A 26,145-nucleotide genomic window follows, 5' to 3' on the forward strand; every position below is an offset into this window, starting at 1 on the left:
CGTGCCGTATCATTCATTTATCTTCATGTTCTACATCAAATACAAAGTTTTAGTAAGTTTTAGAAGAAGGCAAATGCAACCAGACATTTTTCTATTCTACAATTGGAACAACAAGGAAGTTGTTTTCTTTAATCCCCAATTGATATATTACTGGAAATTTGTCTTTTTTCCTTCGAAAACACAGAAGGATTATCTACTTGAAAGAAAAGTGGTTGTAGCTTAGCCACAATGGAACATTTCTGTAGGAATGTGAATGGTCCATATCTCCAGTCTTCTACCAATGCTATACACACAAACACCTGCATATAATACTGTTAATAAATTATGAGTTTGAATACTATGCAGTTTTGTGTGTTTTTGTTAAGAGGTTGTATTATAATTAATATATATATCACATAATTTATTAAATGCATAAATTTTCATTCAAAAAATTGCACTTTTACTCAAAGTTGAATGACCATTAACCGAACCAAATACAATCCTTATCCAAAGAGAATCTCAGACTCCATTTTTGTGGAAATGTACAGAATGATAGTTAAAAAGAAGAGTTAACTGCCATTCAAAGTGCCTTGCTCTAGCAACATTTTCGCTTCGAGAAGAGAGGCATGAAGAGTCTCTAGCTCTTTTCCAATTTTTTCTGATAAGGAGCATGTGGCATCATGCCTAGTTTCTACTACCAACTCTGTTGCCTTCTTGGTGGCTTCAGCCCTTGTCTGCTTTAACTCTTCTATTTTTCTCGCTTCCAATTGTAATACTTGCTCCAGTATCTTCAGTTCTGCTTCTTTAAAATCTGCCTCAAAAACTTGCTGCTGATACTCAAGAATCATGCTTTCAATTTCACTTGTTCCTCTTTCTCTGATTTCAAACAGACTTTCTTTCTCTTGGATTACTCCCAGTAGTGCATTCTCCATCTCCGCTAATGTCTTTGATCCATTCTGTATTTCCAACAGCACAATTTGAATGTCTTTTTCTATCTTTGCAGATTTCTTATCCAGAACCCCAAACTCTTCTCTGACTGCAGCAAGCTTTTCTCTGCACTGCTTGACCTCACTCTGCAGCTTGGTTTTCTCTTCCTCAGACTTCAATAAGTCGGTAGCTTTACTTAACTGCCAATTTCTTTCAGAAGTATCTCTTTTCTCAATGTTATCTATAGTGACCAGAACCTTGTCATTCTCCTGTCTCTGGTTTTCCTCATCAAGCTTTGATTTCAAAAGCACAAGATTGTTTCTCAATTCAAACTCAGACTGCTGTGTCTTCCTCTGTGCAGCCTCGATTTCGCTTTTGTTCAAGTTCAGAGAAGCCAGATCAGCTTTCTTTTTGTCAAAGTAACCCAATGAAGCATTTACCCTTGCCCTTGCCCGCACTTCTCTTTGTCCATAATAAGTTACCGAGGAAGAAATCTGTGAGAGAGAATATCTCAGTGCTGCTAACTTCTTGTCAATAAGAACCTTTCTTGCTTTAATTTCTTCACACAGTTGTTTATGGGATGCAAGCTCTCGTTGCTTCTCCTGTACACCATCTTCCAGCACTTCAAGTGTTTTTGAAAGCTCATCAATTTCAAAGAGTGCTCTCTCAAGTGAACCAAATACAGTAACGGTTTTGGCAGTATCTGAAAGCTTTTCTTCTGCTTTTCCCAGTTTCATTGTAACCAAATTTAGATCTTCTGGTATCTTGAAAGTAGTAGGATTCAATAGCTCTACTTCCATATCAGAAAAGGCACCAATATGATTTCCTTCATCTTCTTGTCGATCTTTTAGGCAGAAAGTCAAACCAGCATTTAAAACTGTGTTAGAGATACCAGATTCTTCAACAGATGTCTTTGCATCACCAGAAAAAGTGGATTCTGATAGCTGAGCATTTTCATCTGAAATCATTTCTTGACAATCCATCAGATTTTCCTTGTCTACTTGACTATTCCCAAGCCATAGGTAGGAGTTATCCTGCTCATTCGACCTTAAAGATGTCTGTCCAAGCACAACAGATCTCTCTGGTTTAGGATTTGTGCAGTCATTTTCATCCTCCACGTTCAATCCAGGGAGAAAAGTTTCCTCTATTGAATCTTTGACTTCAATATAAACTGGAGATGCATCTGATCTTCCACATTCCCCATCATCAACTTCAACAAGCTTTTCTGGGAAATCAGGTTCTCTACTCTCAGCTACATTCAGTCCACTGGAAGAGACCATTCTTTTGAATTCATCTCTCTCCTGCATGGCTCTTTCATATAAACCCATTAATTTTTCATTCTCTTCATGTAGATCCAAAAGCTGATGTTCTAGGTTCTCAACAACTTTCTTCATATCAACCTCCTTTTTCTCTGCAGCTTCATCTACATTATCGCTATTGTCATTCCTAGTATTATTTCCCAAAGCATTTTCTGTGCTAGTTGAGCCCTTGTAGTTGTTTTCTGCAGCTGCTTTTTCATACAATTCAATAAGTTTATTATTATCCTCGAGTAAGACTTTTAGCTTCAACCGCAGCTCATCATTCTCTTTGACCAACTTAATTGCTGTCTCATGAGCTTCGGCTTCTTTTTGACTTGCTGCAGCAATGGCATCAACCATCCTTTTGAGCTCCATTTGGTCATTAAGGTTTATAGTTGGCACATCAGTGGACAAATTCTGAAATTTGACCTCTTGTATTTCTTCTTTTGTATCTTTGGAAGATTTTTCTTCTTCAAGTTCCTTAATGAAATCATTAACACGCCTGAAAATCCCAATATTTCTACTTAGATATTGAAAGATTAAATATGTCATAAATAACATTACTATATAAGTTAATTAAGAAACTGAAAGTGTCAAGGATACAAATGCAGAGTATAAAAGAAAACAAAGAACAATCTCTAAGATCACGTATGGCTTAAAAGGAAAAAAAAGAAAAAAGAAGAGACAACTATAACAAATTTAGGTAGCACAAGCTCAAGTTAAGAACAGGGTAGGAGAACTCCATAACGTACATACTCTCTCCTTCCAATATCTTTTATCAGTGTAAAAAAATTCAATATGATTAGTTTAGCTCTGATATAATCTTCAATGTTTTTAGTTCTGTATGTTGTGATTAAGGGCGAAGGTAATAATTCAAGTGGGACATATATTTTATTTTCATCGATTTCAAATGAGCAAGCATTGTGGTGGACCAAGAATATGGGTTTGAGTAGTAAGCCAAATTTCTTCTATTTCAGGTTCCAAAATATATGTAAAAGGAAAAAAGCTCAAAATTATTACTTCTCCAAGTTTTCTTTCTCTTCTAGGCAGATGCTTAGCGTCTTCTGGAGTGTGTCCATTTCAGCTTTGTTCTGAATAGCCTGTGGAAGAAAAAACAGACAAAGAAACTTCTATTTGATCAATATAATTTATAAAGTGAATTAAATGAAACAATAAGGAATTCACCTAACTATAGCTTTACCTGCATGCGGAGGAACTCATTCTCCTCATTAATTGAAGAACGCCATAAGGTTCCTTCCTCCTGCATTGTTCAGAATTGTAAATATTGCTTTTACGAGGTAAAGAGAACATTTAGTATCAGAGTAAAATCACCTCTACTTGCCATGTGGATGCAAGAATAAAAGGGTAGAGCAAAAACTCATTGATCAATGTGAGATCTGACTACTAGAACAAATGATAATTTAACTAAAAAGATATCATCACACATAAATGTCTGAGCAATGACAGTCCCCTGCTTTCTTATCTTCTTACTCACGTTATGTAATGAATTATCAAAATCTAACTAATGATTAGCTGGCAATTAGGACTTGAATTTGCAACAGATTTTATCAATGCTAACCTCACAAAAAAACCTGAGCGACAAGTAACAGAACTTTTTTTTTTTTGACAAAGACAAGTTGTGACATCCCAGTAAATTAGAGTTTGAGTTTTGAGAGGCAGTGATTTGGGTCCAAAAGATTGTTGAGTTAGTAGATTTTGGATTTGAGGTAGTTCAAATGATATCAAAGCACATGTCAGCTTGATGACTTTAAGATTGTGTTTTATTAAAACTCATATTCAAACTATCGGTTGTCAAAAACTCAAACTCAAATTATTAGCGTGTGACTTAAGATTTTATATGAAATTCAAAAATTATACATCTTTCTGATATGGAACTAAAATATCACACAAGTAATAAGAATTAATAGATTTACGTAAGTTTTGACGTTTAACTTACATTATCTTATATGAAGTTTCTCACTTTTCTCTCCCATATAGAATTTTTATTTCAGAAAGGTGTTAAAATGATGCTATAAAAGAAATATTGAAGAGTGAGAGCAAAAAGAATATTCCCAACTTTTATTTATTAACACTGTACAATCACAATTGAGTAGAATTTCCTTTTCTAAGTAGGTACCAGTTTGTAATGACCTTATAAACTAATCTTTTACAATTCTATTCTACCACCACACATCATTCTACCACATATTACTGCTAAAAGAATTCTGTAAACAGCTGTTTCAAAAGCTTTTAAACTAATAAAAATGACTTAATCGATTTTCTATACTAACACATTTGTCATACACAAGCCCCACAAGCATGGATTAAGCATAGAAAATGAAGATTATAAATAAAAAAACGAGACCTATATTAAAAAATTAACTGTATAAAAAATGTATTCTACATTATAACAATCACAAAATACAAAGATTATTTATTGACCATCATAACAAAAAGACATTTAATATTTTTGTTCACAATTAGCAGCTCATAGTATCACGTGATTGAAAACTAAATCTCATTTGAACTTAAGCAGGGAGTTCTATTAAGTTGAACACATGCTCAATTGAGTTGTAATAAATGCACTATTGCAAAAAAATGGTAAAAGGTGTTCTCCTTAGTTCATTATAACGAAAGAAAAATATCAAGTAGAAGAAAACACCACGCATAAAGGGAGAGCTTACCTTAGAGAGCAGTATATTACCATCAGCATCGTCTTCGTTCACAAAATTTGAATTGTCCTTCTGTAGGATAAAAACAATTTGAAATCAACGTTATAGAAAATTGTAGATTCAGCTCACTGTCAAAATAATTCATGAAAAATCTTGTGAAAGACCTGTACCATGAAAGGATCTGATTCATGCATAAGTTTCCAGTCAAGTGCCTCCAGCAACTGCAAATTTAACCAGAAGCCTAATTAAGTAGGAGATCGAAAGGATATCTGACTATGCCTTATTGTTAAGAAATTACCCAAAAAAAAGTTCACCTTATTCTGCAACACTTTAATCTGTTCATTCATCATCTCCCGCTCACCTTCCTCATAAAATGACTTTAATCTGTGGATCAAATCAGATAGCACCCGCATGAGAGAATAATAGTTTGTGTGTTACGATAGCAAATGATGTAAACAGCTAACTCCTTAAAATATAAGGGGTAAAATTGAGTGAGGCAAAAAATATTCCAAAACTGAAATAAGGTAACTTCATTTTTGCAACAGATCTTTGGCAAAGGATGGCATGTTATAATTTAAGGCTAATTTATACTATCAGACCAACCAAGAAAACCAAATTTGAAAGAAACAAACAAGAAGTGATAAATGCCATTTCAAGCAATAAATTTAAAAGAACATGCCTTCTAAGCTCCTCTTTTAGTTGCAAATTCTCCATGGCAAATCTAGTAACTTCTTGGTTCCGATCAACCTGTACCCGGAGTATTTCAATATCCTTTAAGTATTCTTCCTTTTCCTTTAGTAAATGCGTCTCCGCAGATAATTTTCCAGCAGCAACAGACTCAAGTCTCTTAATTCCAGCTTCTCGGAATCTTAGCCTCATTTTTAAGCCTTGTATTTCATCTTCTCTTTGCTTTGCCTGGTTCAGCTCAAAATTTAATTTCTTAACAAGAACTTATTTTGCAATATTCGTAATCCATGAATATCTAAGAAAACATCATAAACATCATGCTTTAGCTTACACAAACAAAATTTATGCGATGGTTCCAAATCAATGTCCAATCTATAATGGAAAGATCTTTTGATATTTTCTTTTCTTTTTCAACTCCCAGTATGGATAAAAATGTCAACAGAGCCTCTACAAGGCAACAAACCAGTTGAACCAAAACATAAGACATCCATTTTGCACGTACCAACTGCATGGCAGCCTTATTTTCAGCAGCTAAAGCCTCTAGAGCAATTTCTTTCTCCTTCACCCTCCTAAAGGCCCCAACAAGAGCAACATCATTGTCTTTCTTCTGCAATAGGCATGACAGTGTTTTAAAGAAATCGCTTAGCATCAAGTTTGAAATAGATATTTCTTAAGCTTTAGTAAGAAGGATGCACACCTGAGACATCTTTCTATCAGATGTAAGTGGACTAAATGAGCCATTAAGTCCTGTCCAGTTAAAAGATTCTGGGCACCCAGGAAGGCTCGCGCCCAATGTCTCATTATCTAAAGTTCCGGCTCCACCATTGACTAAACCTCGTAGTCGGGATACTTCTTTCTGTAATAAATCATTTACAAAATTGAGAGTTAATGCATAAGATATCAAAAGAACATTAAATCTCAGCTAAGAAGAGCCATACTTGAGAATAGATTTTTTAGTACCATTAGAAGGATAATTATATGTAGCTGATATTGGATAATGCCTTACGTGACATAGAAGAACAATTTTTTTTATCTCTTCTTTTATTTAAATGAGAAATATATTCTTAAGAAGAGAAAAAAGACAAATTATTATTTCTCGTTTCAATAAATGTTTATTTAAACTAGAAACTGGTGTTGAATCACGTTCTATGAATAAATGATATCTGCATGAATTATTAAAACAACAGAGAAGTACAGATAAGTAGTAGAACAAAGAGTTATTAAAAATTATCACGTTGAAAGTTTTTTCTCATTTTTTTCTGTCATTCATTGAGCATCTTATCTTGTCCATCTCATTCAGAAGGTCAAAATTTTACAAACAGTAGATAGAAACATGAGCAATAATACCTTGAGCTCTTGAATTTGCATCCGCATGGCAATAACATCCCCAGATGCATCTTCATTAACAATTGCCTGTAGAATAATGAAATTACAGTTTTCCGATAAGTATTCGGGAAGTGTTATTAAATAATAAAAAGCCTTAAAATACTTAAATATTTAAGCCAAGTATGACCAGCACAAAGGTCAGAGTCAACTATCATAAAGCTCCTTTTATACTAAGTTTTCTTACATTATTCTTGATAAACTTAGCACGCTGTGCAAACTTCAGTGTGCTTAGAGTCTCCAATGAACAACTGCAAGGAGCATAGCAAACGACAAAAGATTTAGAGAAATAGACAATACAACAGTCAGAAATATTTAAAAGCCAAATAGCGGTCAATCTTCTATAAAATTGACCTAATGCATTGAAAACCATAATATAGGAAAATAAAAATTCTTTCAAGCTATTGTTAAAAAAAATATACAAGAAGACAGAAAAACAAAAAACAAAAAAATTAACAGACCAAATAGATGGACTGATGTTTGCAATTATTATTGTCTTCGAATTCCCTCCCAAAGAATCCTGAAAGCATACAACAGCAAAGATAATCAATGTGCTACTTAAAGGTGGTTTTATTAATTACATGAATATGTTATTTATAATTTATAAGCTACTAAGATGTAAAACTCCAATCTTACAAGGCATGGGTTGCAGAGTACTAATGATACAAAAACAAAGAGTAGTGATAATACACAAATTACATGGCAAATAAATTTAATAACAAATTAAATATAAGAGTATATTCATCTTTTTATATTCAAAAGCCATTTATTGAGAGATCAGACATGAATATTCCCAACTTGATAGAAATTTATAGCACTAAAACTCCTTGTTCCATATAAAACCTCCATAGGATAAAAAGATTCTATCAAGTAATAATATTTTGCTTCTTTAATAACCTTTGAACTGAAGTTATAATCTACCTGAAGCAAAAAGGTGAGCTTTGAATCCCTGTAAGGAACATGCAGTGACTTCCCATTTGAAATATTTACAAGGTTCATTATCACAAGCCTGCAAACAAAAAATTTGTTGATCAAGAAGTGATAATTCAGAGATTAGTAGAGAAACAATATAAATCAATTAATAGATAAGAATGAGGATTTAAATGACACACCCCAATGTTGAAAGGGATTTATTAATATTAGTAGCTTCTTTTAGTCGTTCACCTTCAGCACCAGAACTCTTTTGCCTGTGGTTAGACAGATTAACAAAATAGTTAACGAGAAGTGTCTAGTACTAAAACCTCTTAAATTGTTCTGCAATTCCATTTGTTTCTGAATATTTATCTACCTCTCAGATCCAGCTAAGTCAACAAGATTCAGACGAGCAAACCGGTGATGAGTTACTCCTTGGGATTCCCACTGATAACAAAAATTCCATGAGTATTTTTGGTCTAGACTAATTACAACATGAATTTTTTCAAAAAATAATAACAAAGTGCTCCAAGTTAAATAAGGGAATGGAAGTTGATTTTTTTTTCTAAAGGAAAAAACAAAAATTAGCTTTACGTACCTTACTTTCAATTATGCATGTAAACACACTGTGAGAACGGCTACTTGCACGATTCATATTAGTGGCAGCTACTTTTCTGTTTGCAGCACCCTGAATTGACTCCCAATGTTCAATAAATACAAACTAAAAGCACCACTTTCACAGAAATATGCAATGGAATACAAAGTCTCTATCAATTCTAAGTACAGAATAGTGAGATATTAAACAATAATGAGAAGAATGCCTCGAAATGAAAGACTTCCAATACTCATTTCACATGAATTATATCTAAACCCTTCCAAAAGTAACTGGCATAACATGATGCTGATGCTTTTTCTCAATACATTTAGAATAATTGGTAGTTAATTTTCTCTCTTTCCAGTCTCTTCATCTGTGCTTTCTTGTACCATTCCATCTTTAAATAAGTGGAAATTATAGTTTTTGTCTCAAAGAAGAAATGTAATTGACCAATAAAACTAAGCAGCAGCTCAAACTGTACATTCCCCAAATGTCTATATATATGATTATGCTAACTACGTAAAAATGGAAATGAACACTGCCAACTGAAATTGGAGTCCAGTTCTAGCAGTACATACTTGCACAAGTTGTTGAATCACATCCCGAGCGCATGTAACTTCTATCTCCTTGAGGTTCTCAACATAAACCCCTTTCTTCATGTCTTCTCTTAACTGCAAACACCATATGCATTGCAAGTTTCAGTGGTTAAGGAGAACGCTTCCCCATAAGATCCATGAACAAAATGATCCTCAGTAGCATATAAACATCAAACGGAAATTGATTCTGATACTTCTCATATCTTTATAATGCATAAACAACTTTTATGAAACTACAGAATGTTGTCCGCTTCAATTGATAAAACAAAGCCTTCGACAAGCAACCAATACCTACCTGTAAATTACTAGATGAAGGATCCAAAAGATCAAGAATCTGTTCATTGTAGATCTCCAGAAATGAGCATTTACAAGTAAACCTTAGTTTTTCGTCTTTACGAGCCTCTTTTTCCTGCCACACCAAGGTTGAACCACAGGCACTTTGTAATCAATTCTATAAATTTGAATGGAGCATTTCTTTTATTATAGGAAAAAGAAATAATTTTTAAGAGAGAAGGAGAATACATAGAGAGGGAACAATGAAGCCTTTGTTGAACAACGGAAGGAAGCCATAGGATAATGGGGATAAAGGCCAGGAACTATATCTTCTATTTTTCCTTTTTACTTTTCTTTTAGCTGGGGAGGATGAATATCATACCTTCTGTATTCTTGAGAAAAGATGCTCAAAGACCCTAGGCGTCATTCCACAGTTGACACTGTGTCTTCTGGTGCCTCCCTCAATATCTCCAAGCATTGTATGAGTTTTCCCACTTCCAGTCTGTATACAAACAGTTCAAGACTTCAAGTTTCCAAATTATAAACAGACCCAGATGCAATTTGGAAAAAGAAAATACTTCCATTGCCTAATAATTTGTTATATTATCAGTATATATCAGCAATGGAAATTCTCTATAGAGTAAAAATATTCATAACTCAACAAAAGAGATCTTAGATAGATGCTTACTTGGCCGTAGGCAAACATGCAACTGTTGTACCCAGCCACACAATTCTCCACCATAGGCAATCCAGCCACTATAAACAACTTCTCCTGTAGCAAATATTTTGGACATCAATTACATAAGCACAAACAACTTAAGAGAGATGAAACGACTAACAGTTGTCATAAAGAAGTACCTGGCTGACATTCTCATCAGCCACAAGATCGAAGGTAAAACGGGACTCTGGATGACCAGTCCAAGTGATTGTCTGGCAACTCTCTTGCTTAACACACTTGCTGTAACCTTGCAGAGATATTTCTGTACCACTGAGAGGACGAATTCTAATGATAACCTACATTTAGCACCAGTATAGAAAAGGCAGAAATTGATTTCAATTAGTCATTCGTCACCATTAACTCAAGACATGATATTCAGCAAATTTGTTCTGAATATCTTCCAGTTAAGGAAAACAAAAAACTACTACTCAAAATATTTGGAGTAAAATCATGTTCAGCACTATTAAAATTTTGGGGTGTCATAAATTTCTCAAACAATTTAATTTTCAGTTACCTGACATCTATTTTTGCCTTATCAAGACAAATTTTATACCAAGTTGCTCAGCCTCTGACATTAATTGATCAATGTGGACCAATTTCATCAACCATATCAATTCCAAATTAATTAAAAAAAATTAGTTCTTCCACTATGTTGTTAAAAACTAATATAAACAATTTTTTTTTTCTACCATCATAAACTTTTGATAATATATTACCCCATCAAAAATTAGTTTACATCCCAGACCTGCTAATTTCATCATCCGACTTGCAGGAGAGGGGACCAATTAAATATAACATAAAAAAATAAACTTTTGCTCTTTGCCTTTGGCATAGGGGACCGACTATTCAATCAAATTTTGGCTAGTTAATGACCCAATCAACTTATTTTGCAAAGTACAGTCAGCTAGAATTTGCTTTTGAAAAAGTATAATGTGATTTATGGCTTATTTTTATAATGTTAAATCACTATAATTGTAAAAGAAAATTGGGTCAAAGAACTTATTTTCCATAAGCTGGAGAAAAAGGAAATGTTACTAGCAATTTATTTTCAATAATCACTTCAGCTAACAAGTTCACTGCTTTATAAACCTAAACTAGATTATTAAACACTTGTATGTCAACTTTAAACTAAAATGAGATGATTTGAGAAAGAAAACGCCAATCCAAGCTCGCTCTTCTGATGAACTTTGATGTTCAACTTTCCTGGTTAATCAAGAAACATAAAAACCAGCGGCTTCATTTAAAGTTAATACCCACATTTTTGCTACTTTAACACAAAATAATATAGGTTAAAATGAAATTAAAAGCAGAATCACCATTAACGTTTTAAACCCTAAAGAAGGCTGATTGACTGGCTAACATGGGAAATTTTTTGTAATTTTCCAGAGAGAATAAAATCAGTACCTGCACATTGTGGTCCTTCCAAAAGGAAGGATCTTCGTCGAACTCAAAGCTTTGAGACCGAGCAGACTGAGCCGACTCGATGCTGCTGACTTCTTCATCATTCAAATCACCCATGGCCCGAATCCCCGACGTGGCAGCGAATGACTGACGTAGGTTATCCCTCGAAACGGACTTCGGGAGTAGATCCGGAGAGCTACACACGGACGGCAAGGTTTCTGAGATCGATGGATTCTGGAACCCAAACCGCCTCTTGATTGCACTCGCCGTCTCTGAAATAAATGGCATTTTGCTCCGAACAAGAAAATTACTGCGTGTTTGTTTGTTCTTCGCGTGGTTTCAAGTGGTATTTGATGGGAGACTTTGTAGTGAGGGTGTGAACCTACAGCGGGGGGATGTTGATTGAAGGAAAGGAAGGATGTATTTGTTTGGAGAGGGAGAAAATGGCAGAGAAAATTTTGAAATGGAGCCTTGGAGGGAAGAAAGAGAACAAGTGGAGGGAGATCAACGGTTTAGATTTGTTCGTATGAACGGTCAGGATGAGACGAATTTGAAATTGTAGACCGTTTGGATTTTCAAATTCAGAGCCTCAAATATTTTATTCCCTTACACGGAGAATATTTCTCCTGCACTCAAGTCCACGTGGGCTCTCTCTCTTTGAATATGAAAGCAAAAGGAATAAATTTTTAATTTTTTTTTATAAAAAATTATTTATACATTTATATCTAATTTTAATTATTTTTTAATTTTTAATAAATAATTTTGATTAAAAAATATATTTTTATAATTCTATATAAAATTTCATATAAAATTAATTTAACAACTTTGTTACAAATTTTATAATAAACTTCATAAAATTTCTTATTTATTCTTATAAAATAATCAATTTAACAATATCTAATTAAATAATATTAGAATAAAAAAATTTAAAATTTCCGTATTTCATCTTTATATAAGAATATATTTATTTTCAAACACTCGAATTATCAGAATATTTTTAAATTCTTAAAAAAATTACCAAAAGATTCACATGAATGCTTCTGTCTTTTTGTATTTTTAATTCCGGTCTCAAAGATCTTTATCAAGATACGAATTTATCTATCTTTCAATGTCTTTTGTACGCGTCTTCTAATGAATTTCATGTTTGCTTCTCTTTTTCTGTATCATGTTACTCCGATAAGTAGATATTTTTTTAAAATTCCGAAAAGTTGGTCAAGCATGTATCGTCATCTCCTGACCAAAATGTACATACAAAATAGTTTTTAAATGTAAAAATAAAATTAATGTGATAATATTATTATCTGATAATCTCTTAGTCAATTATAAATTCTTGTATTATTTATAATATAACTCTTTAATTACGTATCTATATCCTTATACCTTATTTATCTTTCATATTATTTATTAAAAAATAAAATATGATAATTTTTTATATTCACAATCACATTTTTTTTTTGTTTTTATATAATTTTTGTTCACATAAAATAATATTTTATATAATTATAAAAATTCAATAAAAATATATTATGTGTATAAATTTAGTTTAAATTATAACAATAAATCTAATTATATTTATCATAAATCACATATATATATGTATATTTTCACATTTGGAAAACTACAAAATACAAATAAAACATTAATGAGAGGGACATTTTACAGCCCATAGTGAAATTAAATTTTCTACATAGAAATTTTCATGGAAGCTATATTCATATTCATATATATATATATTGATTGTTTATATATGTGTGTATATGTGTGTGTGTGTGTGTGTGTGTGTATATATGTATTGTTTTCATTAATTAACATCATGATGGAAAATATTAGGTGTGTAATTTTCTCCCACTACTTTGTACTATTCATTAGTTCGTCTTCAATGCTACATCAAATCATGGAAATTTTCCTCAAATTGAATTTCCAGGAAATGCCAATTCAGCCAAAATACAACATTCATGAACCTTATGTAATATATATATATACTTGCATATATAAGTCTATATATCATTGTAAGAAAAGTGGTATTTTGGTGGGAATCTTTTTCTTTCATAGAGAATATATATATATATATATACATGGTTGATTTAAATATTAAGTTATTATTTATAAATAATTTATAAAATTTTAAAGAATGCCCCTAATATAAATATATATATATATATATATATATATATATACACCTAGTTTCTCGACATATACTACACGTGTGTTTTTTTGTTGAAATATGATAAGATAAGATACACATATTAACACCAAAAATAAAAGAAAATAAAACCCTATATATATATACATAATTTATGGATTAACTGGATTGGGTGTATGCATGTATATATCTTTTAAAATAATAATAATAATAAATAAAAAGAAATTATATATATATATATATTAAATTAATTTTAAAAGATATTCGCATATCAAATTGTTTAATTATGTAATTCAATAATTCATCTAATATTTATTGATAAATGTACATATATACATGTATAAAATTAAGTTCAGAAGCTGCATGCATATAAAACTGAATATATATGCATATATATATATATATATATATATATACATACACAAACAGAGAGACAGATATATACTCCCATGGCTGGACCACAATTAGTCTGGTCGTTTTAGAAAATAATTCAGATGCATGCATGTGAGCTAATGGTTAATTAGATCTATAAAAGCTAAAGGAGAATTGGTTAAGTCAATTCGATAAAAGAAGAAAGGCAGCATATGTTGGTGTATGTATGTGTGTGTATATATATATATATATATGTATACGTATGTGTATGTGTATATATATATATATATATATATATGAATGTATATAATATTTCAACGTTGAAAATGGCATCTAGAAACTTTATTCGTCAGTGGGTTGCGTCATGCAGGCTGATTAAAACTCTCTATTTCTTTGCTTCCAGGAACTTCCTAAGAAACTTGAAAAGTTGCTTTACTACTCTTCATTCCATGCACGTGTTAAGTGTACACACATACATATACATATATATACATATATATATATATATAAATGCACATGGTGGATGCCTGATTATTACCATATATATTGTACCAACTGAACATCAGTTTAAACAATATATTGAAGCGAGCAAGTACAAATATATATATATATATAGTTATGTATTATTGTTCTCAGGTATCCTCCTCTATTATACCTATTGTGGTTTTGTTGCAACCAGAGACAAATGGCAACAGGTTGGTAACACATCAATGAAATAATACCTTACATGAATATATATATAAATATATATGTATATATATACTCTACATGCATCACATTTAAGTTATTATTTGCTTTTATACTGCTTTATGTGCCTATATATATATATATATGATGCTAATTATTTGTGCTGTTGTTCACTTGGTGACTCACAGATGGAAGCTCAAAATTGATGAGAGACTTGGTAAGTACCTTGCATTGCTTGCCTATACATATATTATACATACATACACACACACACACACATATACATATACACATATACATTTATATATGTTGGTTAGTGGGATCATGTGAGTGATTGCTTATATTAAATCTTACATGGTACAAAAAAAATTTCGTCCCACATCGGTTAAAACTGAAACAAGAAACTATTTTGATATAGTAAGGGAATAGTCTCTTCTTATCTATATATATATGTATGTATGTATGTATGTATGTATGTGTAGTTTAGACTAACCAACATGCATGCTCATGTGATTAAATTAAGGTTATTGCACACAAGTCAGAAGAAATGTCAATATGGAAAGTCTACGGAGTGGATATCTCTTTCCTGAGGTGAAATGCTTATACAATTTCTTTCATCTTTACAATTATTATTTCATATATAAATAATATATTACATTATCTTTTTTAACAATATCTAATATTCAATAATTATTTTTTTCTTTTGTAAAATAGAAGAAAAAACTAAGCTTTTAAAATAAATTAAATAGATTACGAACTCAATTATAACAAAAAATTATTAAAAACTAAATCGTAATATGTTAATTTGCTTACTCTAATTGTATTTTCTTAAACAGATCTCTGAACATGAAGTTGAACACATTAAAAAGCATCCACGAGCCAAATTGATACGGCTCGGCATTGGTGATACTACAGAACCTATACCAGACATCATAACAACAGCTATGGTCGGTGTAAGTTTTACTACATTCAATTGTACTGTAAGAGCAATTATTAGGTCTTCAAAAACCGTTTGCTTATTTGCTCTTCTACCTTCCTCTATATTTTAAGGTATACGAGTCGTTAGTACGACGTTGCAGGCCGTAACTTACATAATACATACTTATATCACTTGTATTTAATTATTCATTGAACATTATTTTATCACTTTAAGTTTTTAAGATACGTAATTCAATCAATTATTTAATATCATATCAAAGTCAAATGTTTGAATTTTCATTGTTTCGTCTCTATTGATTAAGTGTATATTTAAAGCGAGTTTATGGAATGAATTTTAAAAGTATTCTTAAAATAATTATTTACTAATATTTTGAATTCTCATTGTTTTAACTTTACGATCTGAAAGTTTATATATAAATAATAGATTGAATCATTTAATGTGAGAACATATTTTTTTAGAATAATTCGATTCAGGCAATTACTTAAACAAGTTATAGTGTACTTATAATTACTTGTTTAAACTAAAAACTCTAAAAGTGTTTTTATCCATGGAAATTTTACAGAACTATTGCAAGTTTAGCAAGAAGTCAACATATATATACTCTATCTATGTATATGTATATATACATTTAATTCAACATGTATATAATCAACATAGATATATGAATATATATCATCAATCAAGAAGTATAATGAGGTTCGATATGATATTCACAGCGTGCTCGTGCTCTATCGACTATTCGCGGTTATAAAGGATATGGAGCTGAACAAGGAAGCATGGTAAGGGTGGAAACATTTTTATTGCTTGTCTTCATCTTCTTCTTCTTCTACTACTACTTCTTCTTCTTCTTCATCTTCATCTTCTTCTTATTCGTATAGTTATTAAGATAATAACAGTTTAACCCTTAAAAAATTTTAATTTGCTACTATAGCGATAACAATCTTTTAAATTAGATGTTTTTGAAAATTATTATTCTTAAATGATATAATAAATTGATCATCTCGAAAATTTATTATGACAGAAAATAGCTCAATTATTTATTTATACTATAACATATTATTTACACGTAAACTTATAATATTAAAAGCGTGAATCATACATAAAATTCACTAAATTTTTTACGAATATGGTTTTTAATAAAAATAAAACGATAAATTCAAAAAATTTAGGATGATGAAAAAGGGTTATATCGAATTTCATACTCTAACAATCATTATATGAACACTTTTGACAAGGCACTAATTGATTTTTATAGGAGTTAAGAATGGCGATTGCAGAAACAATTTACAGAGATATGGATATAAAAGGTTACGAAGTTTTTGTATCAGATGGTGCACAATGTGATATTTCTCGTCTTCAGGTGAGAAAAATAATAAATTTACTTTTATTATATATTATTTTTTATATATTTAAGTTAATTATAGTTAAATTAAAAATAATAAATTATGACTTTTTTTTTTCTTGTTTGAATTGGTTTTTAAATATTTAGATTTCGAGCAATTAACTATTTAATTGATTGATCGATGATATTGATTCTCGACTTCTTTTCTATTCGACAGATGCTCTTCGGATCTAATGCTACTATTGCTGTACAAGATCCATCTTTTCCGGTAATACGCTAAGAACATATAAATTTCGATAAAATTTAGCGAAGAATAGAGAAAGAATATTAGTCGAGAAGACTAATAAAATATTCTCTATGTTTTATGTGGGTATTAATTGATAAACAAAAATAAAAAATGGTTGTTATAATATTTTCTTTAATTTAATTTTGTAAAAAATATAGTTTTTTAAAAGACATGTGATAAAATGGAAAGATATAGAAAATATTAAATATGACTTTTGCACAAAAATCACGTGCAAGAATAAAAAAATAATTTGAACTTTTTGACATTCCAAAAGAAAAACAAAGAAAAAAAAAAGATTAATCATACAGAAATAGTCAATATTGACATACACTTTTGTTTGTGATGTATCTAATCATCATGGGTTTGTTTCCTAATTTGTATCACCTTCACCCACAACATGGACCACCTATATATATATATATATATATACGGTGTATATATACAGGCGTATATAGATTCCAGTGTCAATATTGACATACCCTTTTGTTTCTAATACAATTAATCATCATGGGTTTCCTTATTGTATCATCTTCACCCACAACATTGACCACCTATATATACATATATATGGTCTATATATACAGGCGTAAATAGATTCCCGTGTCAATATTGACGTACCCTTTTGTTTGTGATAAATTTGTCATCATGGGTTTCCTAATTTTTGTCTTCACACATAACATTGACCACCTATATATATATGGTCTATATCTACAGGCGTATATATATTCCAGTGTCAATATTGAAATACCCTTTTGTTTGTAATACAATTAATCATCATGTGTTTCCTAATTCATATCATCTTCACACACAACATTGACCACCTATACATATATATATATATGGTCTACATATACAGGTGTATATAGATTCCAGTGTCGATATTGACATACCCTTTTGTTTGTGATACCATTAATTATTGTGGGCTTTCTAATTCGAATCATATTCACCCACGACATTAACCACCTATACATATGGGTCTACATATACAGGCGTATATAGATACCGGTGTCATTATTGGTCAAGCTGGGAGATTTAAAGAGGAAACTGGGAAGTATTCCCAGATTGCATACATGGCATGTCAGCCTGAGAATAATTTCTTTCCTGATTTGTCCATTACTGGAAAGACAGACATTATTTTCTTCTGTTCTCCAAACAATCCAACTGGTCATGCCGCAACAAGACAGCAACTGGAGAAACTTGTGGAGTTTGCAAAGGAAAATGGATCAATTATTGTTTATGACTCTGCATATGCTGCTTATATAACTGATGCAAGCCCAAGATCCATCTATGAAATTCCTGGTTCTAAGGAGGTTGGTTTGTTCATCTATTTATCTTACAATTCATGTTGATAGATAATATAACTGAATCATATTATGTAATGAATAACCACTGTTACGAAATGTTGATTTTAATAAACAATGAAAAACAGGTTGCAATTGAAATTTCATCCTTCTCAAAATTTGCTGGATTTACCGGAGTTCGCCTTGGCTGGACAGTGGTCCCTGAAGAACTACGCTATTCAAATGGATTTCCTGTTATAAAGGATTTCAATCGCGTTGTATGCACCTGCTTCAATGGTGCATCCATTATTGCTCAAGCAGGAGGACTAGCTTGCCTCTCTGTAGATGGTTATCAGGTAGTAACCTATCTCTCTCTCTCTCTCTATATATATATATATATATATATTCCTCTTTTCTAATACATATTTCTTATTATGACACAAATTTTCTGAGTTTTAATCATACTAATCTGCATAAACTTAGCATGGGAAATCCATGTCTTATTCTTGAACAAGTATTCTAATTTCATTGACTGTAAGGCCTATACAGGTAGTAACCTATATTTCTCTCTCTATATAATATATTTATATATATTCCCTTTCTCTAATACATATTTCTTATTATGACTCAAATTTTCTGAGTTTTAATCACACTAATCTGCATAAACTTAGCATGGAAAATCCATGTCTTATTCTTGAACAAGTATTCTAAACTGTAAGGCCTATACAGGCAGTTTTAATTGTCAATTAAAATTGATTTTCATCATGACTGCTTTTTAACTTCTTTTCAGAATCATGAAATTATATGGCTAAATTCTCCAATGCTAAAACTTCCTTTCAACATTTTATTTTAGGCCTTGAGAAATGTGATTAAATACTACATGGATAATGCTGGAATACTCATTGAAGCATTCGAATCGCTTGGGATGAAAGTTTATGGTGGAAAGAATGCACCTTATATCTGGGTGCATTTTCCAGGCTCCAATTCTTGGAATGTATTTGCTGAAATTCTGGAGAAGACGCACATCCTTACCGTTCCGGGCAAAGGATTTGGTCCTGGTGGAGAAGAGTATATTAGAGTCAGTGCATTTGGAAAAAGAGAAAGCATAGTAGAAGCTTCAAGGAGATTGAAGAAGTTATATAAGAGATAATCAATTATATCAGAAATCTCAAACTTATAATAAAAATAGCATAAGTTATGAATAAAAAATTAGAAATCAAGAAAAAAAATTTACGCAGTGATGAGTTTCCTCCTCTGTGATCGTCCAAGCAATAATCTATGCGATCCATTAATTCCACTAGAATTTGTAGCAATACTAGTGGAGTGTTTGTATCAATATGAAATGAGAAATTCATAAAATTTTTGTGACTGGAGTGATCTAGATAAGGCAACATTAAGGTTTAAGACAAGTTGAATTGAAGAGAAAAAGAAAATTGCAAAAGGCAAAGAATTAATATCGAAAGCCAAACGTGAACTTACACTAATAGAGTTTTTATTTCTCGAAGAAATGAGCTTTTGAACATACCTTTCAGCTGGAATTTTCATTGATAAAACGTTTAATGATAAGCATAAGTTCACGTGCTTGTTGTGAATTGGGGTCAATGGTGAAGAAGCCATGCTGCATGCCTTCGAATTCAACATAATCTATCATTTTCCCCCAATTCTTAAGCTTTTTCGCATAATCATCTGCTCGGTCTTTCAGTAAATCGCTTCCCCCAACAACAACTAAAATAGGATCAAAATCAACATGTTCAAGACTCCGGCTTACTGGTCCAAATGGGTTCACAAGTGGATGATCAGTTGTTTCTCCAATTGGTATTGATAGCCTCCAAAACCTAACTCATTCAATGTAATTATCACAAAAACTATTCAATTATTTAAACAAAATAACATTAAAACAAGAATTTGAACTCATAATTTCTTATTAAAGATATGGATGTTTAGTCAACCAATTACACTTTTCATCATCATATAAGCTTTTATCGAAAACTATAACTACTGCTTTTTTCCCCTAAAATAGAAATAGCGCAATCAAGATTTGAACTCAGAGACATTTAACTCTAATACCATAAGATAACATACGAACCGATTATCCCTAAAATTTAATCTGAGTAATGTGTTTTAGTTAGTGGTGATGCACATGGATTTGAATCAAGTCACTCAAACAATAGGGCTGTGAGGATTAAAAAACTTGATCATACACACACACACACACACATCTATTAATTTTTTGATATAACTATAACCCAATTCATAAGTTTCTAATCAATTATCATATGATTAAATGGATCAATTATTATATACATCAGGGTTGTGAATTTCATGCGTCTTCATTAAAAATTCATAAGTTTTAAACTAGATGGTGTTAAATGTTTGAACAAACCTGTCAATGAGCTCCAAGTTGAGGAAAGCATCTTTAGGTCCCTCAGCCTCCGATTTACTCAACACAGTTCCACCGAAAAAAGGCGCCAAAAGCACATAACCCCTCACCCGAACCGGCGCCAACTCCGGCGAACCGGAACCGAGCTCGACGGCTAAATTATGCGCAATATTCCCACCAGCGGAGTCACCAGATATGAAAACCCTCCCAAAATCAGCAACGTCACTCAACCATCTATCAGGCTGCTCCGCAACAGCCTGGTCTTTCAACCATTTCACAGCCCTAACTCCATCTTCTATGGCGGCCGGCAGCCGATTCTCCGGCGCCAATCGGTAATCCGGCGAAATAATCACCGCCTGAAGTTCCGACGCCAGTCGGAGGCAATAGTTTTGACAATTAGGCCAAGTACGGGAGCCAATACAAAAGCCACCGCCATGGATGTAAAAGAAGATAGGAAGCTTGGCGGAAGAGGGAAGTGAAGCCGGCTTGTAAAGCCTGAGCTCGAGGTTATGTAAAGGATCAAACAACACATCTTTCCATAAAACAGAGCCGTCGTCATGAACAGGAATATTGAAACTTGGTTTCGTGGACCGCCAAACGGAGCCGTCGCTGTAAACGCGGAGGACTCCACGGCATTCATCGACTTCGTAAAAAGGAGCAGCACCTGTGGTGTTAGACATGTCTGTAATTTGTGTGATGGATACGATCCGGCGAGACAAAAACATGGGGGCTGTAATATAAGGAGAAAAGAGAAGAAATTGGAGAGGAAACGAACAAGGGAAGAGTTAAGGTGGAGTCGGCCATTGACGTGGAGCTTGGAATATGTTATAATGGGGTTAATGGTGTGTAGTTTTGTGCATTTGCGGATATGACAGGAGGAGAAGACGAAAGGTTGCTGAGAGCAAACTCCATTCGCCTGCTCTTTAACCTTCTCCATCGATTCGCTCTGTGAAATTAAATAAAAGTTATATATAAATAGGTCTAAATTTTGTCTTTTTTTTTTTTGCATATATAAATTAATTGATAATTCTTTAAATAAATTATAAATAATTTTTGAGATTTATATATAATTAATATAGAACTTTTGTGATTCTATTTTTTTTTTATAACTTACCCATAAAGAATTTCAGCAAAATATATAGATATATATATATATAGTGTTTTGAATAAAATTGTTGATCAATCAAATTATCAATTAGCATTTAATTTCATGAATCTCTAAATATTTAAAAATTAAAAAATTTTAAAATTTTAAAATTTTTAATTACTATTTAAGACAAGTAAAAGTTAATTATTTTCAAATACAAATAATGTATACATATATATATATATATAACTCCCATATGAATATAATCTCTTTCTCAAAATAATAAAACTCAATGAGAAAAATTGTAATTTTATAATTTGTATTTACATTTGCTTCACAACATATTGTGAAATAACTATATATTCGAATAAATTTTAAGGATGAATAATTAATGTATGATAAAAACAATAATTACATATTAATAATACAAAATAAAAATGACAAAATCTTTATATATTTGAATGTTTTTGTATTTAATAATAATTATTTATTAAGATAATATTTGTTATTATTGTATTTTCATTTAAATTATTAATTTATTTTCATCTATTATAATAATAAAAAAATAAATTATATAATTAAATTAAATTTTTATAATTAATAAAATAAATTATTATTATTTATATTATCACATTAAAATATTTTATTTAAAAATATAATTAAAATTAAATATATTTTATAAAAATATTACGAAAAAAAAATATTTTTACATCGCATACCATTAATTCAGTAGTTTTAAAATTGTTAAATTTATCAGTCGAATACTGTTTGCTATAATCTCATCTGGTTAAAAGTTAAAACAAACATGATTTTCTCACGTCTTTAGAATATCATATATTAATTGATTATCATTTAATACGATACAAACAGAGTACATAAATAACAAAAAACTTTTATAAAAAAAAAAATATTTCCGTAAAAATACAAACAAAATTTATTAAATTATATTAATATGTAAACACTTAAATATCATATATTTAAAGAAACAAAAAGTTTCTAAAATTATAATAAAATTGTTGAAGTAGTATTATTTACACCTACTTTTTATGAATTACAGTAACAGTATTCTTTATAAATTATAATAAAATTTTCTCCTTCCACGGACACAACTTTCAATCATCATTGCAGTTACAAGAAATGTTCTGAAAGGTTTTAAACAATGATATCAGAGAGAGAGAGAGAGACTTACAAATAATTCACTCCATAATCTAGGGTGACTTGGATGCAGCTACCCTGCTGAGATGAATGGAACAGGTGAAGGTGAACCCCCTAAAATCATGGGAATTTCATTCACACAAAATCAACTGCAACTACGATAGAAGACTTAAAGCATAAACGGCTGCGAATTAAATAGATTCGAAATACTATTTAATTCCCAAAAAAAAAAAAAAAACTCAAGCTTTCCAGAATTACATTTAGCCAGCAGGGGATGCCGCTGAGAAAACGGACTTTAATTATCCAAGAAGATGAAATTTATATTATAGAATATACAGTTTTCATCACTTCTACGTCCGTGCTCTGAATCAGGGAGGGAAAATTGGGTGGGAAGGGGAATGAAGGGGAGGGGGAGGGGGAGAGGGAAAATAAGAATGATGTGAACAGAAAATTTTATGCTTAAGAAAATTGTCTTACAGATCTAGCATGTATACCATTGATGAGAGCAGAGTAGAGCTCACAGACGCCTGGAATATCCAGAACCTCCACACTTCTTGCAGAATATCAGACCTATTAAGATACCATTACTTTTATATGCGAATATGTGTTCGTAAAAACAAAAAGGGCACTGGACTGATTCATCAGTTGAAGCAGACTTGCAAACTTAAAATAGTTATCAGTGAGCAGAAGTAACATCGAGTTCCAATTAAAACCCCATGTAATATTGGCCATTCCAATAATCAGGGAAAGAATCTTTAAAACTTGATAATCTGGATAATCTATAAAATAAACTTCTGATGCCCACAAATGGATCAGGATGTGGGAGGTGGAATAAAATGATTGCTAAGTCTAAATAAAAGTCAATGAGTATAAATAAACTATAGAATCCTTGTCAAGGTGACTGTTTCAATAGGATTTAGAGATCAAGTAACAATTACCTGCACCCTTGCATACTTTACAGTCAACCATTCGTGTTTCCTGCATCATCTTACCGTTTTCACAAAATACACATTTTGTGCCACCTATTCATGAAAAAGAGTACATTTAATGGCTTTTCCCCTTATGATAGCAGCTAGAGAAAGCTCCCATTGATACTAACTAACTACATGTAACAACAAACAAGCAACAGAATGGACCACCAAATTCTCTGATCAGGAAACAATCACAACGTGAAATAGGAGAAAAAATAAAGGTGCATTCTTTTCAAAATATGTTTAACTGAATTCATCTGCAGCTATGTGCAAAAAAGATCTCAAGTTGGATTTAATTAATGTTTGAAGACTACAGACACAAGAAAAATGATAAGAAAAAAAAAGAGAGAGAATATGTTAAGGAGCCATTCCTTGTGTGATAGAGCCCAGACAGCATCACACAGAAACCACTAGCCCCTAACAGGTACTGTTGAAGCTGTTAAGATATTTCTAGATACTCTGTTTTGTGTTTTATATTTTATTTTTATATGTATGGTTGCCATTAAATTTTGGATTACGATTTTGTAAAGGTTACTTTCAGATCTTGTATTAGTTCACCCTGCTCCCTGCTTTTGTAGTAAAATGCTTTCTCTGTTATGAGTTTCCTTATCATCATCTTCTTCTTTCTTCCTTTTATGTTTTTCAATGTCTGAAAATCCATCAAGAACACAACTAACAACAGAGTAGGCCTGTTTCATTATTTGTTGATTTGTATTTCTTATGTCTCTGTTTGGAGCCAAGAATTTCTGGAATGTTTTCATCAAGAATGAAAATATACTAATGCCATGGATACTGATGATTAGCTAGTTTCCAGAAATTTAAATTTATAGGAAAATCAGATATCCAACTAACTCATATCATGGTGTTAGAGATGAGGCTATGAGCTCCCATCGAGCTTTGGGTAAATCCTACCCGTTGTCTCAATACTTTGCTCTCAGCAAGCCGCAATGGTGAATGCAAGGATTTTCATTTCCATATTCAACATATAATAATGAAGAAAGAAACCTCTAATCAACTTGTAGAAACCACTAAAAAAAATCTGAAGGAGAATTTTGAAAGCTCAAACATACATCTATTATCGTACCTAAGCCAGCGTGGTCATAATATGGCGGATTAGGGCTCTAAGAGAAACATAATGGATGCTGCATTGACATCACCCAGCCGTTAATTCAATTTTCATTTCATATCTAATTAACTGCACTTAAGGTAGTCTTGGTATACACAATTAGTATATAATTTTTAGGTCTAAACCACCTTACTCAAACATCAAAATTATTTGTAGTTCTGAAAATTAAGGTTAATACGAAAAACAATCATGGAAATTAGCTAGATACAGTAGAGCTGTTCGCTCAAATGGAACATCATCATTATAAGCTTGCCTTCAGAAACTGATCAGTTTTCTCCATTACTCTAGATAAATGTCCTGAAACGATTGAATTAAAAAGAACAAGCGAAGAAAAAAAAGTACCATTTCCACCACACCTCTCACAAGGAAGAGGATCTCCCTGCAAAATCCACAAACACACACACACACACACATAATAACCTAATCCACATCAGAATCCGAAGACACACAACCAAATGCAGAACACAGACGGAAAAAGCGAAAGAGAGGAAAACTACCTTGAGGCCGAGGAAGAGAGAGAGCGCAATGGCGACCAAGACACTGATAGTGACAAGGAAGGTTTGAGTATCCAAAGGCCTGTCGAAGCCAGCGAGCAAGAAAATTGGATGGAGAACGAACCTGTCGGAGTTGTGGTAAAGCAGATTCCTCCGATTCGGTTTGTGAAAACGGAGAAAAGCAGAGACGTCCGGTTTGGCGAGAGAGAGTTGAGGAAGAAGATGAATGGCTGAGGAAGTTGAAGAAGGAGGAGGAGGTGGAGAGGAGAGAGGATGGAGAAGGGAGAAGGAGAGAGTGGCCATGGATAGAGAAGTGAATGAATGAATCTGTGGAGTTCACTTTCTGTTTTAACTAAGGACAATTGACTGGTGAGAGAGAGAGAGAGAGAACGTCGTGAATTGACCATTTTACCCTTCCTCACGATCGCACTCTTATTAAAA

General features: G+C 31.9%; 4 protein-coding genes across 13 annotated transcripts; 1 reads left to right on the forward strand and 3 right to left on the reverse strand.

Annotated features, from left to right (window-relative positions):
• Window positions 1–399: 399 nt before the first annotated feature.
• On the reverse strand, window positions 400–11,908 carry LOC110810695 (P-loop containing nucleoside triphosphate hydrolases superfamily protein). The gene is made up of 22 exons (XM_022036944.2): window positions 11,445–11,908; window positions 10,181–10,336; window positions 10,011–10,094; window positions 9,705–9,824; window positions 9,345–9,458; window positions 9,032–9,124; window positions 8,457–8,546; window positions 8,235–8,305; window positions 8,059–8,133; window positions 7,868–7,955; window positions 7,408–7,466; window positions 7,134–7,197; window positions 6,911–6,976; window positions 6,261–6,419; window positions 6,066–6,170; window positions 5,556–5,791; window positions 5,191–5,260; window positions 5,047–5,097; window positions 4,889–4,948; window positions 3,406–3,465; window positions 3,225–3,304; window positions 400–2,706 (listed from the first exon to the last, which is right to left on the reverse strand). Exons 1-22 carry the CDS (start codon window positions 11,727–11,729, stop codon window positions 549–551), a joined length of 4,344 nt encoding a protein of 1,447 aa, XP_021892636.1. The 5' UTR covers window positions 11,730–11,908; the 3' UTR covers window positions 400–548.
• A 3,266-nt stretch (window positions 11,909–15,174) lies between these two features.
• On the forward strand, window positions 15,175–19,728 carry LOC110810670 (putative LL-diaminopimelate aminotransferase, chloroplastic). Its single transcript, XM_088219275.1, has 8 exons — window positions 15,175–15,234; window positions 15,480–15,596; window positions 16,300–16,362; window positions 16,839–16,943; window positions 17,143–17,193; window positions 18,201–18,521; window positions 18,641–18,847; window positions 19,345–19,728. The coding sequence occupies exons 1-8, from the start codon at window positions 15,199–15,201 to the stop codon at window positions 19,639–19,641; spliced, it is 1,197 nt and encodes a 398-aa protein (XP_088075401.1). The 5' UTR covers window positions 15,175–15,198; the 3' UTR covers window positions 19,642–19,728.
• On the reverse strand, window positions 19,313–23,194 carry LOC110810669 (strigolactones hydrolase CXE15-like). Its single transcript, XM_088219274.1, has 4 exons — window positions 23,148–23,194; window positions 20,875–21,817; window positions 20,017–20,326; window positions 19,313–19,546 (listed from the first exon to the last, which is right to left on the reverse strand). The coding sequence occupies exons 2-3, from the start codon at window positions 21,594–21,596 to the stop codon at window positions 20,020–20,022; spliced, it is 1,029 nt and encodes a 342-aa protein (XP_088075400.1). The 5' UTR covers window positions 21,597–21,817; window positions 23,148–23,194; the 3' UTR covers window positions 19,313–19,546; window positions 20,017–20,019.
• On the reverse strand, window positions 22,935–26,035 carry LOC110810683 (thylakoid lumenal P17.1 protein). 10 transcript variants are annotated; one of them, XM_022036922.2, is made up of 5 exons: window positions 25,708–26,034; window positions 25,553–25,589; window positions 24,052–24,135; window positions 23,608–23,683; window positions 22,935–23,191 (listed from the first exon to the last, which is right to left on the reverse strand). In XM_022036922.2, the coding sequence occupies exons 1-4, from the start codon at window positions 26,005–26,007 to the stop codon at window positions 23,631–23,633; spliced, it is 474 nt and encodes a 157-aa protein (XP_021892614.1). In that variant the 5' UTR covers window positions 26,008–26,034; the 3' UTR covers window positions 22,935–23,191; window positions 23,608–23,630. The 10 variants fall into 10 exon arrangements, with proteins under 10 accessions (XP_021892614.1, XP_021892613.1, XP_021892608.1 ...); XM_022036921.2 differs by having other exon boundaries at window positions 22,935–23,194; XM_022036916.2 differs by having other exon boundaries at window positions 22,935–23,227.
• Between the last annotated feature and the right edge of the window lie 110 nt (window positions 26,036–26,145).

Source organism: Carica papaya, chromosome 5 (assembly GCF_054855325.1).
Source record: "Carica papaya isolate Zhongbai chromosome 5, ASM5485532v1, whole genome shotgun sequence".
Taxonomy (NCBI): Eukaryota; Viridiplantae; Streptophyta; class Magnoliopsida; order Brassicales; family Caricaceae; genus Carica; species Carica papaya.

What these genes read in the sequence shown, in the direction of transcription:
- LOC110810670 (XM_088219275.1), top strand. Translation starts at nt 15,199, where the DNA reads ATGGAAAGTCTACGGAGTGGATATCTCTTTCCTGAG. An exon ending in GTGATATTTCTCGTCTTCAG is followed by an intron (nt 16,944 to 17,142) that starts GTGAGAAAAATA and finishes TCTATTCGACAG; the next exon opens with ATGCTCTTCGGATCTAATGC. An exon ending in AAATTCCTGGTTCTAAGGAG is followed by an intron (nt 18,522 to 18,640) that starts GTTGGTTTGTTC and finishes AATGAAAAACAG; the next exon opens with GTTGCAATTGAAATTTCATC.
- LOC110810669 (XM_088219274.1), bottom strand. Translation starts at nt 21,596, where the DNA reads ATGTTTTTGTCTCGCCGGATCGTATCCATCACACAAATTACAGACATG. An exon ending in AACTTGGAGCTCATTGACAG is followed by an intron (nt 20,327 to 20,874) that starts GTTTGTTCAAAC and finishes TGAATGAGTTAG; the next exon opens with GTTTTGGAGGCTATCAATAC.
- LOC110810683 (XM_022036922.2), bottom strand. Translation starts at nt 26,007, where the DNA reads ATGGCCACTCTCTCCTTCTCCCTTCTCCATCCTCTCTCCTCTCCACCT. An exon ending in CTCTCTTCCTCGGCCTCAAG is followed by an intron (nt 25,590 to 25,707) that starts GTAGTTTTCCTC and finishes TGGATTTTGCAG; the next exon opens with GGAGATCCTCTTCCTTGTGA. An exon ending in TAAAGTATGCAAGGGTGCAG is followed by an intron (nt 23,684 to 24,051) that starts GTAATTGTTACT and finishes GTATCTTAATAG; the next exon opens with GTCTGATATTCTGCAAGAAG.
- LOC110810695 (XM_022036944.2), bottom strand. Translation starts at nt 11,729, where the DNA reads ATGCCATTTATTTCAGAGACGGCGAGTGCAATCAAGAGGCGGTTTGGG. An exon ending in GACTTAGCTGGATCTGAGAG is followed by an intron (nt 8,134 to 8,234) that starts GTAGATAAATAT and finishes GTCTAACCACAG; the next exon opens with GCAAAAGAGTTCTGGTGCTG. An exon ending in GTAATATACTGCTCTCTAAG is followed by an intron (nt 3,466 to 4,888) that starts GTAAGCTCTCCC and finishes TGAACAATGCAG; the next exon opens with GAGGAAGGAACCTTATGGCG.